This window comes from Balearica regulorum, chromosome 9, assembly GCF_011004875.1.
Source record: "Balearica regulorum gibbericeps isolate bBalReg1 chromosome 9, bBalReg1.pri, whole genome shotgun sequence".
NCBI classification, from domain to species: Eukaryota; Metazoa; Chordata; class Aves; order Gruiformes; family Gruidae; genus Balearica; species Balearica regulorum.
The window spans coordinates 17,603,313-17,623,734 of record NC_046192.1 but is presented as its reverse complement, the minus strand read 5'-3'; the positions used below and the strand labels follow the sequence as shown (position 1 = coordinate 17,623,734).

At 37.7% G+C, this 20,422-nt stretch overlaps 1 protein-coding gene across 22 annotated transcripts in view; it reads right to left on the bottom strand.

Annotated features, from left to right (window-relative positions):
- The window catches only part of LRCH3 (leucine rich repeats and calponin homology domain containing 3), a 70,896-nt gene that overhangs the window by 13,298 nt on the left and 37,176 nt on the right, over positions 1–20,422 (bottom strand). For 2 of the 22 annotated variants that reach the window (XM_075761352.1, XM_075761353.1), the window contains exons 7-18: positions 19,205–19,298; positions 18,208–18,328; positions 15,514–15,662; positions 13,617–13,693; positions 10,321–10,366; positions 10,045–10,185; positions 8,435–8,482; positions 7,260–7,313; positions 2,297–2,368; positions 1,373–1,421; positions 759–872; positions 2–120 (exon numbers count right to left, since the gene is read on the bottom strand). In XM_075761352.1, coding sequence (XP_075617467.1) covers positions 2–120; positions 759–872; positions 1,373–1,421; positions 2,297–2,368; positions 7,260–7,313; positions 8,435–8,482; positions 10,045–10,185; positions 10,321–10,366; positions 13,617–13,693; positions 15,514–15,662; positions 18,208–18,328; positions 19,205–19,298 — 1,084 coding nt within the window. Of the gene's footprint in view, position 1; positions 121–758; positions 873–1,372; positions 1,422–2,296; positions 2,369–7,259; positions 7,314–8,434; positions 8,483–10,044; positions 10,186–10,320; positions 10,367–10,774; positions 10,871–13,616; positions 13,694–15,513; positions 15,663–18,207; positions 18,329–19,204; positions 19,299–20,422 lie in introns of all 22 variants that reach the window. The other 20 variants (XM_075761332.1, XM_075761336.1, XM_075761354.1 and 17 more) reach the window with 12 other exon arrangements.

The following is a 20,422-nucleotide window of genomic DNA, read 5'->3' as shown; positions in this document are numbered from 1 at the left end:
CCTTACGTAGCTGCTCTATTAGCTCCAGCTCCTCCTCTCGTTGTTTGGAGTTTTGTCTTACTCTAGGGTCTGCAGAATCATTAGCAGGAGACAAGGCATGGGTATGAGAGGAAGTAAAAGCTAAAAAAGCAGCATGAAGGAAAGAAAAATCACTAAGCGTGGTTTGGCTGATTGTCCTTCGCTGCTGTACTAGACATGCACATACAAGGTTTCAGAATGGGTACAGTGCATTCCTTTTCACAAACCTGTTTGTTTCATTCGGTTATTAATCAAGCAAATGATCTACTAATCTAAATGAGGTGTTCTATAACACATTTTCCTTTCTGTTTAGATTCTCTTGGCTAATAATCATTCACAAAAGGAGGACAAAGTTTTGTCGCATGAAGTATGTTGACACAGTTCAGTCTTTCTACAGAAACTGCAATTTTGTTATGTGCGACTGTGCAATGCAACACTTATCAAGCTGCCTTCATCAGTTGTTGAAGACTTTTGTGGCATTTCCTTGGTATCTTTTTAGGTGTGAGCACAGATTAGGAGGAACAAATTTCCACATTTCCACAAATATGACAAAAGAATATTTGACAGCTCTAAATAAAAAATTGCTTATTATCAAAGTATTTAATGCCATGTGGCTACAAACGGAACTCAAAGTAGTCTGATGATAATGACCTGAAGTAACAGAACAGTGTGAAACCTAGGTAATGCAGATGTTAATATAACGTAGCAAAGCTAGCTGATTTCTGAGCTATATAACCTACCTTTGTTTGCTTCATCCCTGACAGCTGCTTGGAAAAGGAAACTCTCAGGTCGCTGGGAAGGGTTTCTATAGGAAGGCGGGGCTGCATGGCCAGGATATGGAGGGGAAAGGTGGACTAAACAAATGTGGAAAGGCACAGGAAAGGAAAGGAAGAAGGAGGAAATGGTTAGAGTTTAAATAGGAAATGGGTTCAGCAATGTGGTAATTAAAAAGAACAAAACAAAAATTTTAATATAATAATGACAAAATAAATTACAGCCATGCATGATAAAAGCGCAGAGCAGGAAAAGGCACTTCCAAGGACACTTGCATGCAAAGCACTTTCCACATACCAATTCCAACAACTGTTCCGACTGTTGCTGAAAGCATCTGTGTGCCAAAGCCTGGATGAAGCCCTAAAGCAGCCAAACCCTATGCTCTGCCTGAAGACACACTTCACCCCTGTTGTCTTCCCTCTCATGCTTTTAAGGAGACCCAAATAGCTGGGTAAATTCTCAAACACAGCAGTGCCGCATACAGAGATGGAAACAAATGCTCCCTTCTCTTCACAGTACAAATAAGCAAGCAGGCATTTTGATCTTATTTATCAGAAATTTTTCTTCCTTTCCCTGTTACCTGTCTGAGTGGTAGGTGAGCTGGGAGAGATGGTAGATCTGTCATCACTCTGTGGACAAAAAAAAGCAGAAGAGTATAAATGGTCCTAATCTGGAAAAATCTGTGAATACATTTTAATCTGCTGTATTTTAAAAAAGGCTCCATCCATCTAAACGTGTTTCAGAAAAGAAACCCAGAAATGTGAAAAAACACAGTATTTTGTTCCCCAAGTCTCATCTCTGCAGAAAGTAACACATTTTTTTCTTTTGCAGAAATGACACAATTGCTTTTTTCTGAGGAAAAAGAACGATGAAACAGCACTGACTGTGCAATGAGAGATCTTTGTTTATTCTTCCTTCCAACCAAAACTTTCAAAGCATTCTTTGCGAAAGGGCCACAGAAAAACAGATGATCAAATAACATGCAGAACTTGCAGCACCAATAAGAATACACCTCTTCAACATCTTTGCTAATGCAAAACTGCTATTTAATGAACATCACTCTCCTAGCGAAACACATTGTGGTTTTATTCCAGTGCTTACACAGACTAATGATTTCTTGTAATTAACACAGCACAGCAGTATCGACAGAAGAGAAAGAAATACAGGATATCTGCATTCAATTGTAATAGTAAGTTGGTAAAGAATACAAAACTACTTTTGATGAACTCAACTTGGTCAAGAGAAAAACCACAAAAAGTAACATCAAAGAAAACCAAGAACCCCTCAGAGACTGGTTACCATGTTTTGATAGCTTAGGCCTCCTGTAGACACAGCCTAAAGCTAAGATGAGGTAATATCTACTACAGTTTAATCAGGTAAATTGGATTCATACCCTACCTGAACTTTTGATTAGAAGCTGACAGACTAACACCTGTTAAAACAGATGTGTGGATCCAAGAGTTTTTTGTTGGCTTTACTGGTGAATGATAATAGCAAGAGATACCTTGACAGGACTGAAGGTAGAGGCATTAGGCAGGGTAGTAGCACAGCTTTCTTGATTCAACCCTGAGAGCGACTGAATGTAGAGAGAAAGAGAAGGCAGTAGCAGTGTTAGCAAATGGCTGATAGGTCATGCACAAAGGTGGAGTGCAGTAGACAAGTTAAAAGAGGGGATCACGATCACATTCTCGGAAACACTCAACAGGCAACTGATACATACTGCTGAACTACAATTAAAGCCTTCCTACCTTCCTGAACTTTCTGGCTAATAAGCTTGGGAGATGCGATCTTTCTTTTACACACAACACAGTGACATCAAAAGCAGAACTAAAAGCAGTAAGTGAGGTAAAAAACTTCTTTATTAACGCATGATGTAACACCTATGCCATCAGACAAAGGGAAATTTTACCCAACAACAGTTCATTCTGAGCCACTATTCAAAATAAGTAACTTTCTTTTTAATGTTTCAAAAATATTATGCATTTTTAGTAAGTTGTTTTCCTATCAACTTTGTAAAATCAGAGAGACTCACATCTAACAGGCTCAAGAATACATACTTTGTGTCTGCCACAGACACCTAATGCTGACCCTTGTGAATTACACACAAAGTAAATAAGATTCCATGGATGGAATCTAGCTCTCGGGGAAGATGTCAGCGTGAAGATTTACAGTGCTGTCACAAGTAAAGTGCAGCCAAATTTTAATTATAACCAATATCAAACCCAACCAAATAAACAACTTTTCGTGTTTCCAGAATGGGAGCTCTAGCATACCAACCAACCTGTCACTGACAGGTGATCTAGAAGGCCAAATTCTGTGTCTACGGAAAGCACAATCAAAATGTTAACACTTGAGGACTGAATGGCTCAAGAATGAACCTATGCTTTCTGAAACAGCATTCAAATCAAAAAATGGTAGCTCAGCACAGGAAAAGAACACTAAACGACACCTAAGAACTCTACAGATGTGAACAACACACTCAGGAGTGTTAGCATTTTAAATGGTTTGCAACTATTCTGCCACTTCAAAATAGCGCAGCCAGGAAGGACTAGAATGAGAGGTTATACTCAGGGCAAGCCTTAAACATAAACATCTTTAGGCCCTATGCAGACTTAACAGCTGATCCTCAAAACAGCCTCTTTCTCCACAGCAATGCAGAGCAAAAATTGCGGGTTTCTTTCTTAAGAGTTTCAACATATCACTTGACTTAGGCAAAACATTAGCTAATGTATGAGAACAGTAAAATACAACAGAGGTAGGCTGTCTGTAACTTCCTGTATGAAAAGAGCAAGACAACCTTGACACAGACTCACAAGAAGTCATCACAATCCATGTACCCAGTAGTGGGCGAAGGGAGGGGTAACATGGCACACCAGACGGTAGGACAACCACAACAGCAACACACTGCATGCTCTTCACCTGTTTGCGAGTCCCTGGCCTTCTTTTAATGGTATTGGTATTACTGTCAATCTCAAACACAAAGAGAGGCTCAAAGCCATTCTGTCAGGGACAGCAAGGAAAGAGAAGGAAGAAAGGAAGAAGTGAGGCAAAGAACTGGAAGAAAAGGTAGCTGCAATACAGAAGGAACCAGGACCCTGCAATTCAGACTTATTACATTATACTGCACATGCCGCACTTGGCCTCTAGGTCTAGCACTGAAGTCAAGAATCTCCCTGTGCCAGAAACAACTGCAGATAGATGGACTGCCAAAGCAGAGGCCAACCAGAACTCTGCACCAACCAAATAAGGATATTTTAAGGGAATTTGATTATTAAACATTTGAATACACAAATGGATGCCAACGGTCTGAGAGAAAATTCCAGGGTACAAGTTAGCATAATTCAAGTCCTGCTTACTTTACCCATACCATTATTATTTGTAACACACTGGTGACTAAAAGCCTTAACTTAAAATGTTTCACAGATCCCATGTGCTAACAGTAATACGATGGCCTCAGGCCACGTTTAAGACCACGACTAGAAAGCACAAAGCCATAAAGGGAGCACAAGGCAGCAATAACATGAAGGTTATGAAAGGAAGAGGTCACACCAGGCTCCTCAACAGAGAAATTGAGCAGCAGTTTGAGAGGATATTTTATTTTTTTCCGTATTTGGTATTTTCCATAGTACTCACCTTGTAAGGGACAGTATGGGAGAAAACAAGAAGATATTTGGGGAAAAGTGAGATTCATAAGCAATCAAGGCTGAAATCATTAGCCAAGTCTGAAGCACTGATGCTATTTCAACAAGTAATCTCAGTTGTAACAAATGGGACTACCCTTGTGAGAACAGCAAGCAGGATATGACTAATAAAAAACTTTGAGGTATACAGCACATTTTCTCAGAGAGGCCAGTGATTACATTTCTTCAGTAACATTTTAGTTAGCCTGGCTATTACAAGTCAACACAAAGAAATCCACCCCATTGTGCAATAAAGTACTACAGCCAAACTCCACTTCACTTCCAATCACAGGCATGTAGAAGAAACACACAACTAAACAGAACTATTAGCATTCATAGAAAGTGTGGGTAGTCATTCTGTCAGTTCAGACTGTCCTGAAACTGTTTACAAACAGAAGGGAATGGTCAGAGTAACCTGTGCAATGTGAATACATTTTAATTAGCAGTAAAAGACAACAAGGAGAAGACCAAAAGAAACACGATGTAAGATTTAAAAAAAAGGAGATTCACAACTTTAATTTTGGTTTTAAGAAAATTTTTGTTAAAGCAGTAACAATACCAGAAGAGGGAAGTAGTAAAATAAAGCGTACTTGGTTTCTAACTACATATTAGATTTATTACTTTTTTAATCTTTTCCTTACATCTGAGCTGAAAACATTGTTTGAAGGAAAAAAGCAGCTGCTCAGTTTACAGAGTTCTGATGCAACAAGGGAAACGCTGAACAAAGGATCTTTTAATCTACCTTGGTAATATTCTCTTTTGCCACAAAGTGTTATTCCCGCACCGCAAAGCTATAACAATCAGTGGAAAATCTAGAAATTTTTTTTATTTTTTAAAAAACCCTAACCTATCTGCAAGTTTCAATGTTCAGAAGTTTTGTAAGGCAAAGTCTACACTACTGTATGCAGTCTTTATGCAGAGAGAGAAAAAGAGAGGAAACTATAGAAATAGAAAACGTGCACTGAAACCTGCCATTAGTGAATAGAATTTTGATATGAAATGACTCTATACTTTGGTGGAGGAAAAAACCATCCTCAGAATTTAGACCCCGCTACATTTCAAATCCATAAGGACAGGGAAAATGTCAAATGAAATCCAATCAAATATAAAAAGGTAAAAATAATTTCAACTTTTATGACAGATTTTTTTTTTTTTAAAAGCAAACTAAGGAACATTTCCTTGTTGTTGAACAAGTTTTTACCATATAAAATACATTTGTGGAAACAAAAATGCTACAAATTCATGAGCTAGTCTGGGCTTAATGTTCCAGTTACAATAATTGCCAGAAACAGCTGCCCTGGCATATGTCATCATTAGACACAGTGCGTATTTCCACTACAAAATAGAGCTGCAGATCATACTTCAGCAGTTCAGAAAAAACAGTATTTCATCTACTGTTATAGTTTAGTGCTGCTGAAAAGAACAAGGAATCAAAAGAAAAATTATTAGAGAAACGATCGCTTTAAAATGTAATTCAATCTTTCCCTACCAGCCTGTCCACTTTTTTGTGAAGTGCAAGAATCTAACTTGAATACACAAAGGAAACAAACAGTGATGGAAGCCAGTTTCAAAATAATTTCTGAAAATTCCAAGTCATGTAACAAAAAAATTCTCTATATTAGTTTATATAAAAAGTCATGGGATCACACAATCAAATAGAAATGGGGTCCTTAAAGCTGTCTTTAAAATACATTCCCAAAGATGAATTCACTGACAACAGAATATCAACACTTAACCCAAACCACTGCTACTCTCCTGTTTCTTATTATCTAAATATGAAAGCACATTTTTACATGCTAATTGATTGAGATTTCTCTAAACAGGCACATGCATGATCACAACTAAATCTCTCTCTAATATTATAGGCTTTCTTTTTCTCCCACACAGTGCTAGTCATGTGAAGGCAAGAAAACCAAAAAGTCTGAATAAAGAGACAATAAATATCTTGACCAACGTGTTCTAGAGAGATATTCTAACCAAGAGCACTGCCTAAAGAAAATTTAGACAGATAATGGAAGCACATGAATTAAGAAAATAAATCCCAGGCATGCAGTCATGCAACAGCAGGCAAATCAGGTATATTTCTCTTTTATAGACATGGATTATGGCATTAATTATATTCTTTAATTACACTACATTGCTAAGATGCCATAAAGGAAGAAATAGCATAAAACATGAAGTACATAAATGTTTTTATTTTTGCGAAGTGTTCAAAATAGATTATTTTTAAGACCTCTTCATCGATAAACAATAAAAAGGTACAAGGACTATTTCATGATTTGTAGCAGTCAAACGTAGAGCAGTTTTTCCCTGCACTATGATACAGTTACCAAGATACTAAGTATTTCTAACCACCATGTGCAGGATGCAGACAAGTTGAAGTAGAAGGCTGTACTCAAAGCATTAAGATTGCTTACTTGACACTGAAGAGCACATCAATTAGGAAGCAAGTTAAATGGAAAAGAAATCAAACCAGAACAACTAGAGGTGAATTTTTAATTTTAGAAGCTGTTCTTTACTAATTATCTTCTGCTCTCAGTAAAAGATAAGCTTTAATTATTTTGTGGAAAACCCACTATATTATTAACAAATGGCTGACAGTACAAGTATCAACATATTCATGCTATTAAAGTTCACAGCTAAGTTACTTTTCAGAGAAGATGGTCATGTTTTATGCTATTTAGATTAGCTCTAAAATGGTTGGTCTAATCTGAGACAATCATAACGTTGTTATTTCTATGCTCTAGAATCTGCCACATAAAAAGGCCGTTACGTGCAGGATCTTACCACTAACAAGGCACTATCATCAGTATGCTGAGACCTTCTGGATGGAAAGGGACACTGGGAGGTGGGAGAGATGGAGTAATGTCAGAAACACACAGAATGTCAGAAACACACGGTATGTGAACAGACAGACATTTTGGAACATGTACTGCTTGTTTATAGCATTTTGAGGCTTTTTTTTTTTTAAAAATCCATGAAGTATACATAACTGTGTAGGAATATATAGCCATATGACCCATGAATTATAGTGTATTCGTATTACTTAAGGAATCAATCATTCTGCTTTCTGTGTTGTCTCAAGCAAATACAGACAACTATGTATTCACAGTTCTTACTGTGGTAGAACAAAGGACCCTTTAAAAGAATAAATTAAGAACAGAAGAACATTAAGAAGGATAAGGAGCAAAACCTATTTCAATTACCCCATGTTTCAGTAATTTTCTAACAAAAAAGTTAGTCGGAAAATGCTGCTAAAGAACTATTCATATTCATTACATTATTAAAAGTTTTGATCTGATTAACACTGCCAAGTGAATTATCTTCCCTTGGAGGAAAGTGGGATGGCAAGCAGAAATCTGATGCAGAGAATGAACAGATGTCATTGGCTCAGCTCTGTATATTCGAGAAGACTGAGCCTTGTATGATTGTTGTTCCCCACTGACTTACTGGTTTTGATTATAAAACTACACGAAAATAAAACTTTTTAAAAAATGTATTTATTTCTTTTTCTAATAGCCCTCAAAATTCTAATGCTTAATCTTTCTGGAATGACTGGTGATAGAAAACCAGGAGAAAGCTGATCAATGAAAGATGACTGCACCACAGTAACTTGTCTGAATACTCCCGTTAGAAACTTAACTGTGATGCTCACAAGGAGCATATTAAAATGGAATACAAAATGTATTTTCTGTATTGAACATAGAAAACATACAAGAAACAATAAAACAGCACATGCAGACAGGCAATCTACGTGAACAGAAGGAAACATTAGACTGATCCCGTAAGCAAAAAAAAAAAAACAACAAAAAAACCAACCCAAGTCGTATTATTAAGCATGAGAAAAATTATGCTATAACTCAGTCCTGAAGACTCCTCCAGAATCGGGAAAATATCTCTGATGGAGAGAGCTAAGAATTCAGGTGCTGACATCCCTAGTAATAATCTTATTGGACTCTTACCTCACTATCCAGGGGACTTTGCTTCTGAGGACTTAAGGATGCTTTTTGCTACAGAGAAAAAGGAAAAATGAAAGACCAATTTAAGCTAATTTAAGCTCTCCACTGAGCTGAAACTTCACTGATTGATATTATTAGTAAAAAAACTAGCCTTTATTCCATGTGAAAACAAAAAACCAAAATTGTTTTTTCATATTAAAGAGGCAGAATAAACCCAAAATATAATCCAAGGGAGGAATTTAATTGCTGAGAACAAAGTGTTCATGAATAACAAAAGCAACAGAACTGGGGGGAAAAAACCCCAAACGAACCCTCCCATCCCCCCCGCCAAACTGAAAACCCCAAAAGGCTCATCAATGAAAAAAATGCATCCTAAATATCTAAAGTCTTTAACTGAAAGACTGAGCTGAATCTTTAATAAAAGTAGGTTTTCTACAAAAACATTGCCAGGGGCTTGAGATTAGTTAGTGCTAATGAAAAGCCTAGTTTCAGGCAGCTACAAACCTTTTTCTAAACTAACTTTATACATTACATAAATGCAATAAGACATTCTTTTCCTCTCTGCAGACCACCCTAAGCCCAAAATATTAACTGTAACACTTCTTAAATTTGTGATGGCAAGATTTGGGTAGGTCACCAGAGAAGCAAACAGTAAAATAAATTTAAATCAATTAGCATATTAACAAGTTTGCATGTTAAGCAGCAGACTACTTCATATTGACTGCAGTGAAAGAGAAAGCAAAGATGCAATGTCCACTGCATATCCGATGTACCCTAAGTTTGCACCCATGCTTTACCTGGAGGTAACTTATTTATGCATCATAAAATAAAGCTCAACATGACCTGGCAACGTGCACTTGCAGCCCAGAAAGCCAACTATGTTCTGGGCTGCATCACAAGAAGCGTGACCAGCAGGTCCAGGGAGGTGATTCTGCCCCTCTACTCTGCTCTCATGAGACCCCACCTGGAGTACTGCATCCAGCTCTGGGGTCCCCAGTACAAGAAAGACATGGAGCTGTTGGAGAGAGTCCAGAGGAGGGCCATGAAGCTGATCAGAGGGCTGGAGCACCTCTCCTGTGAAGACAGGCTGAGAGAGTTGGGGGTGTTCAGCCTGGAGAAGAGAAGGTTCCAGGCAGACCTTATAGCAGCCTTCCAGTACCTGAAGGGGCCTACAGGAAAGCTGGAGAGGGACTGTTTACAAGGGCATGGAGTGAGATAGGACAAGGGGTAGTGGCTTTAAGCTGAAGGTGGGTAGATTTAGATTAGATATTAGGAAGAAATTCTTTGCTGTGAGGGTGGTGAGGTACTGGAACAGGTTGCCCAGAGAAGCTGTGGAGGCCCCATCCCTGGAAGTGTTCAAGGCCAGGCTGGATGGGGCTTTGGGCAACCTGGTCTAGTGGAGGGTGTCCCTGCCCATGGCAGGGGTTTGGAACTAGATGATCTTTAAGGTCTCTTCAACACAAACTATTGTATGATTATAAAGAAAATGGAGAAATAGAAATTGCCATGCCTGCCCAAGAGTGCAACGTACAAGTGTTAATGATCTTGGCAATTATTTTCCATCAAGAGATTCAGAAAAGATAAAGTATCAAGTAGGTACTAAAAGGAAGTACCTTAACAAAGTCAAGAACAGCTTCTCTCTGGATCTGTTTTGTTCTCATCCTCTCTTCCTCATACTGAAGTGCTGCTAGCTGGGCCTCCCGACGGGTACGCTCTATGTGCCTGCGATGCAGCTCAGGATCTGTATTAGGCACCTGGAACAAAACAGCGTATCAGGCTGTAAAGACAGATGGGTTATGGAGAAACAGTCCATGCCTTATGGCTAACATAAGTTTGGTTTTGCATCAAACTCATCCAAAAGATTAAAATAGTAGAGTTCAATGTATTACCTGGCTGTGGTGACTTGATAGATAGTAAGGTGAATCAGCTGGGGGTCTGACAAATGGAAAAAACAGAGACTAAGTATACTTTTTATTTTAAATATAAACAAATTTTCATACATGAGTTGTCAGTGACACACAAGTATCTCATTAAATCAGAAGAGTAAGCAAAGCTGTTAACAATTTAACACATTGTGCATGACAGATTTTGTGCAGTCATTTCTCTCTCTTCTCCTGAATTGTGATAAAATTTTTCTACAGTGCCAGATGTACCAATGGGATTGTACATTTGGCCTCTTACACTGAGGTATCTAGTACTTTATAGCCATTCTCTAAGAGCTGGTTAAGTAACCAATCCAGGAACTTTTCAGATGATCCTCATTTAGAGGAGCAACTGACCACTATGGTTATTTGGGGGTGGGGAAATAGTAGTCAGTAGAAACTATATGTTTCTTTTCCCTACCTCTCTGTCCTGTCCACATAACTCCTTTGTACTTGGTGATGCTCTCTGTCCTGCATCAAACTTAGAGTTTCAGGTCTTCGTAATTCATCAGTATCCCTGTGGGTAAACACCAGGTGGAAGGGGGATTGGCCACTGATGCATATAAACTACTGTCAGATGAATTCTTCTCTAGATTACAGCTGGTTTTGTAAGAGCAATTGCCTAGACAATTAGCTTCAAATAACCACAAAGGTGAACTTTAGGATGACTGAAAAAATCACGTTGTGATACTAAGTCAAATCACAACTACTGCAGTTCATGAGCAAATAAATTTAACTTGATTAACAATGATTTCAAAATACAAAAATATGGAATCTCTCTCAAGACTACGTTCTGGTTATTGCGGCTCTTATTCTGCTCTGGAAAGGACAGAATTATTGTCAAACATTAGCATCCTCTGATATTTTCTGAACAAATCTGCTCAATTCCCCAGTCAAGTGATGACTTTCTAACTGTCAGTGAAACAAGCCATCAAAGTCACAAGGGAAACAATAACCCGTCTCTTATCCATCATATCAACAATAAAAGAGAAATTTGGCAGTCATTTTTTTTTGCTAGAAGGCAGCTGCTAGCACTGAAACAATTCCCAAGGTCCACAGTCTACAGCACGTTCCCTGCCATGTTGCTACCTAGAAAGAAAGTAGATGGAAATCGAGTAGCTTACTCCTGACAGCCTAGACTCTGCAACCTTCGCTCCTGAGGCAACTATGGAATAAAGAGACACCAATGCATTTCCAAAAATGTCAGTCATGCTGCCTGCGAGTAGACTTATTATCTATTCCGCACGGAGAAGCTTAAGAGATGTGAAAGATCCTTATGCTACAGGTCTCGTTACTTAAATTAGCACTGATGCACATGACAAATCCATTACTGTGCTGTTTTGAACGGACAGGACTGGGTTCAGCTGAGAGCCAAGAAGCATATTCAGACCATATACTAGATGCTTTGCTGCATCAGGAACGTGCCACAGTTTGTCCAGAGGCAAACACTGTATTTACTGAATTGAATCAACTAACGTAAGTACTCTTGAGATGAAGTCTGCATTACATCCAACTCAGAGTTTTAACAGCTCCAGCATGCTGAAGAAAAAAAATCAGGCTGCATGCCAAGGCATTTGCACAGAATTATTGTGGAAGCAGTTTGCAGCTTGTGGTTGCCACAAATGAAACATTTGACTAATACTAGCTTAAAATATAAAAAAATTACTCATTGTCATATGGCCATTTTTCCACAATTTTGAAGGCAACAACAATACAACCTCTTTTTAGTGCCTCATTAAGAATTTCACTTTGCTGCAGCATAGTATGAATAAACTACAATTCATTCAGATCATTGATTAACTACTTCCACATGAAGATCCGCTGCCATCCTTAAGTTAAATTTTGAGAACATTGAATACCCTAGTGAACTACAACTTCCTTTATCATTAAAATCTGTCTGCGTCAACAGCAGCTCTCTCCTGGCTAACTAGCCTTCTCTTGTCTTATTGCCTTCAGACATGTCATGGAATCCAGTGTTTGTAAAGTCTAACTATTTACATGTTGACCACAAATGTTCAAATAGGAAAAAATAAACAAACAAACCCCCCCAGTCTTTCAAACCAAGAGCACTCTATTTGGGAAGAACATGTCAGACTGCTATGTTATTTTATGCTTTACCCGTAGACACTACAGGATAAGGAATGCTGATATATGCTGAAGGAGTTACCCTCCTTTATAGCAGTACAGCTACTGTATCTGCACACTGACTGCATATTTCAAAACTCTTATTAAAATATTGCCATAACTCTGGAAAAATTTACACAATATTCTTGATTTCATTTCCTCTTTCAATATCATTTTAGAATGCCATTAAAAATTAATTTCTACTGACAGCCTAAGTAATGACGTACTGCTAGCAGTTGTCTTTTTTTTTTTAACATTCCTAGTACAATTGAGCTGGTTTTCTGCTGAGTCCTTGCACATTCACTTTCACTCCACAGAATACTGAAATGCTTCAATGGCATACTAAAGGTTGTATCCATTTTGATTTTAGTTCCATTAACAAGAAGCTATATATTTGCTTATCTCCTGTTCTTTTAATTAGACAGCCAAAATCTCTTCTCAAACCTAACCACCTCATTTATATCCTGTCCAACTCTGACCCATATTTTACGGATAAACATTCCCTCCAATAAGCCAAGCCAATCCTTACAGAGTAGGGACATAATTCGAAAAGTCTACTTCATTAAACTAAGCAACCTGTTTTCAACATTTACTCCCATTCTATCCCTTCTTCCCCTGATGTAAGCTCATGATTATGGCATAGAAAAACACATTTTAAATTAAACTAAATCCCTACAGTACTACAGCTACCAAGAGTCAACCAAGAATGTGACCTCATAGCACATCAGATACTCCATGGTAACTTTCATTATGCTTCCCCTAAACCTGCAGTACAAGTATGTTTATCCCTTCTGTCCTTTATGTAATATAGCTTAAGTCAACTATTTAATCAAAGCACAAATTAAATAATGAAAAGCAGATATTAAATCAGTTTAAGAATATACACTTTAATTTGGCAGATTTATTTACCCAACTGATTTTAAAGCTGAGCATTGGCCTAGAACAGCCAAGCCTTTCGGTCACTGCCATTATTAGAATACAAATTCCTAATCTGCAGCAATAATTTCTAAATAAAGTGCCATGCACATTTCTGGTGAAGCAACAGAAAACAATGTCATTTTCTAAACACATGCAGTAAATGTGTGCTCTGCATTCATCACGAAACTTTGGATAAAGTTACTGTTACCACATATTCTTACCTGTTTTGATGTAAATATCGTCTTGTATCCTCTGTTCTCTGAAATTCTCTGACAGATACAGGCTTTACTGGTGAACTCTAAGCAAAATAACACAGAAGACTGTTACCAGCTTATTAAGAATACTGGACATTAATGTCAGATCTCTTTGTAGATCAGTATTTGTAACTACTGGTATTCAAAATATCTCACAAAGAACCACAAAACGAAACTCAGGAATGTTCATTTCCAACTAGGCAAGTTCACTTATTTTTTCCTGCAATTTAAAGAATTTAGCTTCAAGATTAAATATGCCTACTGATAAATTTAAGAGTTTAAAACCCCCCACTATTAAGAATTATGCAGAGAAGTAAATGTAGGTAAAAAAATAATTAATATTTAAGCATGTCAACCACAAAGACTTTCTCAGATAGGTTACTCATGTAGTATGTACAGTGAGACACTGAGCTGCATAGTTGTGTACAGAGGTATTAAGACTGATGGAAAGACAGAAGGAAACATTATGTCACTGAAAATGTCGATTTCTGAGGACACTCTCCAAAAGCGTACCATCCAAATGACTTAACAGGGAGCAGTTTTCTCCATGCGTTCACAGTAGTGGTTGCTACAACTGGAACAAAAGCATCTTTCAGCCTTGGCAATTCATACAATTTCAAAGCAACTCTACTGAATTTTATTAAAGTGCACACGAATCCTTGCACAGCTAGAAAGCAGTGAAACAACATGAGCTAAAGAAAAGTGACAGCAACTTTACTGGAATCATTGCCCTTCTCTGCGCCAGGACATCATTTGGATACAGTAAGCAATCAATAAAAGCAGCTATTATTAGCAGAGTACATTGTGAAGGCTATCAAAAAATATGTGAAAACAAACTTCTTCCATATGTTGCAGGGAAATGGGTGCACATATCCTGACTCTCAGGAGTTACGCTGCAGTTACTGAGATTTCTAAATGCAGCATTACAGTGCAAAAATTACATACCAGCTCAAACAGAAAGATAATTGAGAACAAAAATGAAAAAGATACTGTTTAGACAGAAGAAGAGAGACACTAGTTTGCCCTCTTTTTTTTCTCTTTTTTTTAGTGTGAGAGAAAACAGGGCAATGTGCAAGTTACACCTGTTTCTAGACATTTGTAAAAAGCTGTCTGGAGAGCTTTCTAACCTCTCTAGTTGTTCGTTTAACTGTATACTTTTACTGACTGAAAACAGTTTCATCTGAAACTACAGATGGTGGGTTTTATTCAGAAAGGCGACTATATACATATCCAGGTCTGTACCCGTGGGTTCAGAGCCTTGCTCAACAGTAAGAAAGAAATTGTTCTCTGCAAAGAGTAGGCTTTCTGAAAAGTCTGAATATTTAAGTTAGTCTAAACTTAAAATGGATGCTCAAGACATTGAGTTTACTGGCAAATAACTTATAATCATTGCTCTACTAAATCTTTATGCTGATAACAATTAACATTTTTCCCTTGAGAAAGTCAGTATATGTTCAGTACTACCAAGTAAATGTTCACAGTTTTCTAGGTATCACTAATTACCAGTTGGAAGCGTCAACTTCAATGTCTTTTGAAGACAGTGCTCCTTTGGAAAAAACATTTACTTCACATATGCCTAAAGCACAAGCTGTCAAGAACCCACATTACAGGAAAACAGTGTGGCTGCTTTAGACTTATTCCACGTCTCCCAAAGGCCACTTGGGAGTCACTAAACGATCCAGCTCTGACCCTCCACAAAGCACAACACCGTGCTCTTCTCCAGATCAGACCTAATTTTTTAATTTATTTTTTTTTAAATAATAAAAAAACACAAAGAAAACATCTGAAGACAAGAAGCATTAATACCCATCACAAAGGCTTTCCTGGGGTGTATGAATTTAACTAATTTAAGTAAAAGCACCACCTCGTTAGAGATTCGCCGCTGGTCAATATATGCCATGAATTGTGAGCTGAGGCTGTCTGAGTCCATGCACTTGGGTTGCCTCACCTCTTCCTCCTCCTCTTCTGTGGCACAGCTATCAATATAGTCGATCTGATCAAGATCATGTTCCACTTGACATACATACACAAAGGAAACACCCATAATTAGATAACCAACAGGAGAGGAAAAACCTCAAAAAAAAAAGCAATGTCAGGAACTAAGGCTCTACTGTTTTTCTTCCATCTGGGAAAGCTCAGCCTAAAAGCTCTTGAATTTTGCCAGGTCCACTAACATTTGTTAAACATGAAATTTTGAAATAATGATAAAATTAATCGTTTTTAAAAAGCAGTGAGAAACATACATCAAGCACATAGTTTTAAAACACTGGCCGCAGATACTTTTGCAGTGACTGAAAAAGTAATCTAAATACTACGGCGTTTTTTCAATACCGAAAACTATCCATCAAAATCTACCAACTAACATTAAGACTGTTCAAAAATTTATGTACATTTTGAATCTTTTCTCTTGCTTCGAATTCATCTCCTTCAGACAAATTAGAATGGATGACAGATACTTCTACATTTTACTACTACAACAAAACAGGAGGCAGCATATCCAAGTTATGTGGATACAAATGCAATGAATATAAGAAGTGTATGTGGAAATAATGAAGGACAGAAAGCAACAAAATCCCTCTAAAACAGTATAAAAGCACCTGAAGTTTAATTTTAAAAAGACAAATGAAAAGAAGAAATTAGCAACCACTGAAATGAGAGCAAGAAACTGCCTAAGATTGATTTTCCCTTGTGGGGGTGATATTATGTAGGGCACTTTTTTTACTTGTCACTGCTTTTATACATTCTGCCCAGGGATTCTGAGAGTCATGACATTGAGCAAACTACCCTGGTAAAAAAATACTGTGCTGGGGATGCAGGGGAATGCATAAGCTCCCCTTCTGAGCACTAGAGGTTTGGGGTTTTTTTTTTTTTCCTTAAAACTCTCCCCAAACTTGCTCCAGACTCTCGCAGACATTCTTTTTCTACTCCCCCACCCCTTCCCTGCTTGTGTAAAACAGACTTCTCTTTGCCTCACCACACAATCTAGCAACTGTTACTGCCAAAGCCACCTCCTCTGCTACTACAACTATCCAAAACAGCATTCCTATACACTTTGGCTTCATTAAATCTCCATCTCGGTTTCAAATCTTAAAAAAAACCAAAACAACCCCTCAACAAAACAAATCACACCAAAACCCCCTTATTTCTAGCCTTGCTTATTAAAGAATAATAACAATAATATAGTAGAGAGTGAAAGACATTAGTATCTGTGTTAGGGACACAAAATTGGAAAGGATCTCCTGGATCACGGACAGACCCTCTCAGACACTCCTACTCATCAACTGTCCATGCTCCATCTTAAAATACTGGTGAGGCATTTTGAAATCCCTGGTGTACAAAACCGAAAGAACAAAATAAAGTTAGTCTTAGAGGTGAAGCTGGCAGCACTACCTGTTATTAAGGCTGCCCACAGCTTCCCATAAGACCATGTCTTCAATTCTTCCAACTTTGCTAGAATTTAATTGTTTGAACTGAATTTTTTTATCCGTTAATGTGTAAAAGAGTGTGAGGCAACCAAAAGGGTTCAGATATTTCTAGAAGGTGGCAAAGAAAACAAAACATTGTGACAGAGAAGAACAAGACCAAGAAAAGAAGATGACAAAAGATGAAGAGGGGGATGAGGAGGAAAGAAAGAAAAAATAAGTGGGAGTTGGGCACAGGAGATTAAAACTAGCTGGGAGGAGCAACACTCAGATAGGGAATATGAACTGGAGCCATTAGGGGAAATGGAAAACAGGGAGCAGCTGATGAAGAAAAATTAATCAAAGTATATGGGGATGAGATCTAATAATCAGCAGTGCAAAAAAATGGAGAATAGGGAATGACTGAAAAACCCCAACAAACCAAACCTAGAAGAATGCTAAAATTGGGACATATAAACGAGAAGAGGCCTGAACTGTGAGGCAGTGGTAGCAGCAGATTATTGGAAGTTAAAATTCAGAATGTCTGCATAGATCAAGAAACATGGAAGCACTATCACCTCTTGAACAAATATGAGGGTGCTACCATAGGACTGCAGGACAACAAACTGAGAAGGTGCAAAAAAGCAACGTCACTCACATATATATATATATACACATTTATCAGTCCCTCTTAGATGGCTTGTGCATTTTGATTAAAATCCAAGACTGCTGAATGAGGCCCTTTTGCTACTTGGAAATATGAAATTCCCTGACAAAATTGCTCATCCTGATCTGATGCAGTCAGCACAGAGCACTGTAAATTTTCCCCAGTAGCTCAAGCAGCAAAACTCCATGCACCGAAATCCAAGATTCCAAAATACTCTTTGAAGCATGTGGAGACTGCAATATCACACATATGCAGAAGCTGACAATGTTTCCCAGCTAATCCTAATTCTGATGTTATTTGATTTTGCCTTGTAACATCCTTGTAACACTACATCAGTGTTTTTACATTGTTTACACAAGTGTGGTTTTGTGTAATTCCACCTAGACCTTTCTCTTTTTCCTCTTTAGATAACCTACTATTTATAGCAAATATTCTGGAACTTCGATAACGATGACACAATAAATATTGTTAGCCAAAGATCACTGTTTACCTCCACCATTAGTTACGACTGTGCTCCCTCGGTTTTCTTGATACTGACTTTCTCTTCGCAGTCTCTGTTCTTTAGTGATCTCTGCCACACGTAACGGGAGATCTGAGAGCTCATCTGTTGGCTTTAGAAAACAAATAGTGAAGTCAAGAAAACAACTTTTCTTTGGAAACATCATCTTGTAAGCTACTACCTCTTGATTTGTGCTTTTACTTCAACTGTCCTGTTTTGCACCTACAAAACACTAACTTAAAGCAAAATACAGCTATAGAGTATTGTTTTTAAAAAGCATATATTTAAGCTTTCTTAAAAAAACCAGCTTGACTATGGTTTTGCCTGCAGTATCTACAAGTGCATGAAAATATCCCAGGATGGAAACTCCTAGAACCCTCTCAAAAACCAAGCTAGCATACAGAGTATAGCTCACTGAAACACTTTAGGTCTTGGCTACAGCCTTTTCTAGCTGTCCCAAGGGGAAAAGGGAGCTTCTTCCTGGAAAGGATAACTGATAGTCTTCTTGCTAAGAGATCCCATTTTCCTGCTTCTAAATGGCAAACAGATTTTATTTTTAACATTTGAAACAAGCTGCAAAGAAAGAAGGTGAAGTTTCCATCTTTTTTGAACCTTAATTTTCATGTTCAGATTTATTCTACTGAAACAACTACTCATGAGTAATTGTAGTTGACTCAACATTGTAATATGATACAGTTACAAGCTTTTTCTAAAATGAGGAACCCCCTTTTCCCCATCTTTTATGCTCCAGTAAATTCATCTGTCAGGCACTATTATATACATTTACCTTATTACTTCCAACTTTGTGTCCATCCCATATAAAATTATGCTTGTTTTTCTCCAATAAAACAACAAATAATTTTGACTCAAGGCAATTTGCACACGAGCATATACATGTTACCTATTGAATATGCTTCCAGACACATACTTATTAGTTCTCTTTCTTGTACAATACTGCACTCAACAAAAATAAAGCTGCAATACTTACTTCATTCCCTGACCATCTTTTGTCTCCACTGTCCACACTATTGAAGCCAGAATCAAGTGCTCCGTATGGACGACTGGAATAGAGTTCCTCATGGCTGTTAAACACAGAGTTTTAGTTACTGTAATATAAAGACTACCAAAAGCTTCTCAGCTACTACAGAACAAAAGCAGAGTAAGCTACCAAGCACAGTTGCGGTGTGTTTACAAGCTCAGAACATTAGAAAGCATCATACTGCATTTGCCATATAGAAGAAGAGGCATATGCTTACAGCTGCATACTTGTCAGTCAGCTGTCCACCTGCCACTGCTTAGCATTTTAAGAGCTAATCTGATCCAAACTATATATCCATACTTCAGACATTTCCCAAGCAGAAATTATGACAAAGAAAACTGCAGTGGTCTCTTATTTCACTGTTTAACAAGTCAAACTTTCATTTTCCACTACTCGTATGTTTTAGTTAAAAACACTGTCCCACAAACTTATGAATAAGTAAACATAAACCCATGCAAAATTATTAAAAATACAGATGTTTCAGAATATACTTCTACACAAAAGCAAGCAGAATGTATTGCACACTTATCTTCTGTATCATAATTACCTAAAAATGGTGCAGTAAGCTGGACACTATTTCAAATAATACAATAAATATAGAAGTACAGTTTTCATCTACAGAGCCTGACTTTATCAATGACATGTCTAGACAAAGGCATTAGACATGTGCCTAGTGTTACAATACACATAACCAAAGAGCCATACAGTTGTTCTCTAAATTTCTGGGCTCAGAAACTACATAATTCAGCAGTACAGCCATCACAGATGTCAAGTCTGGCAACTGCTGCAGATAGCTCCAGTAAAAGAGACAATGGGACTTGTCTGATCCACTGCAGATGGCATTTCACAATGACTCAACTGTCCTACTGGCACTCAATCCCCCAGGGAGAACTGCAGCAGTAATTACTGCATAATACACAAGGAGGAATGAATTTCAGGAAGCTAATTGCTTCACCCCATCATAACTAAATTGCAGGTCATTTTCTCACTGGTATTGCTCTCAAGTTGTTGCTCCCCCTGAAATTCCTCTTTCAGGAAATACTTATTTTCTAATTACTATTATTATTATTACTACTATTATTATTATCATTAATGCAGCACTGTATCCATGCATGGGAATTTGTAGAACAGTGCCGTTCTGCCGCCCATTACCCTGGGCTATTTTAA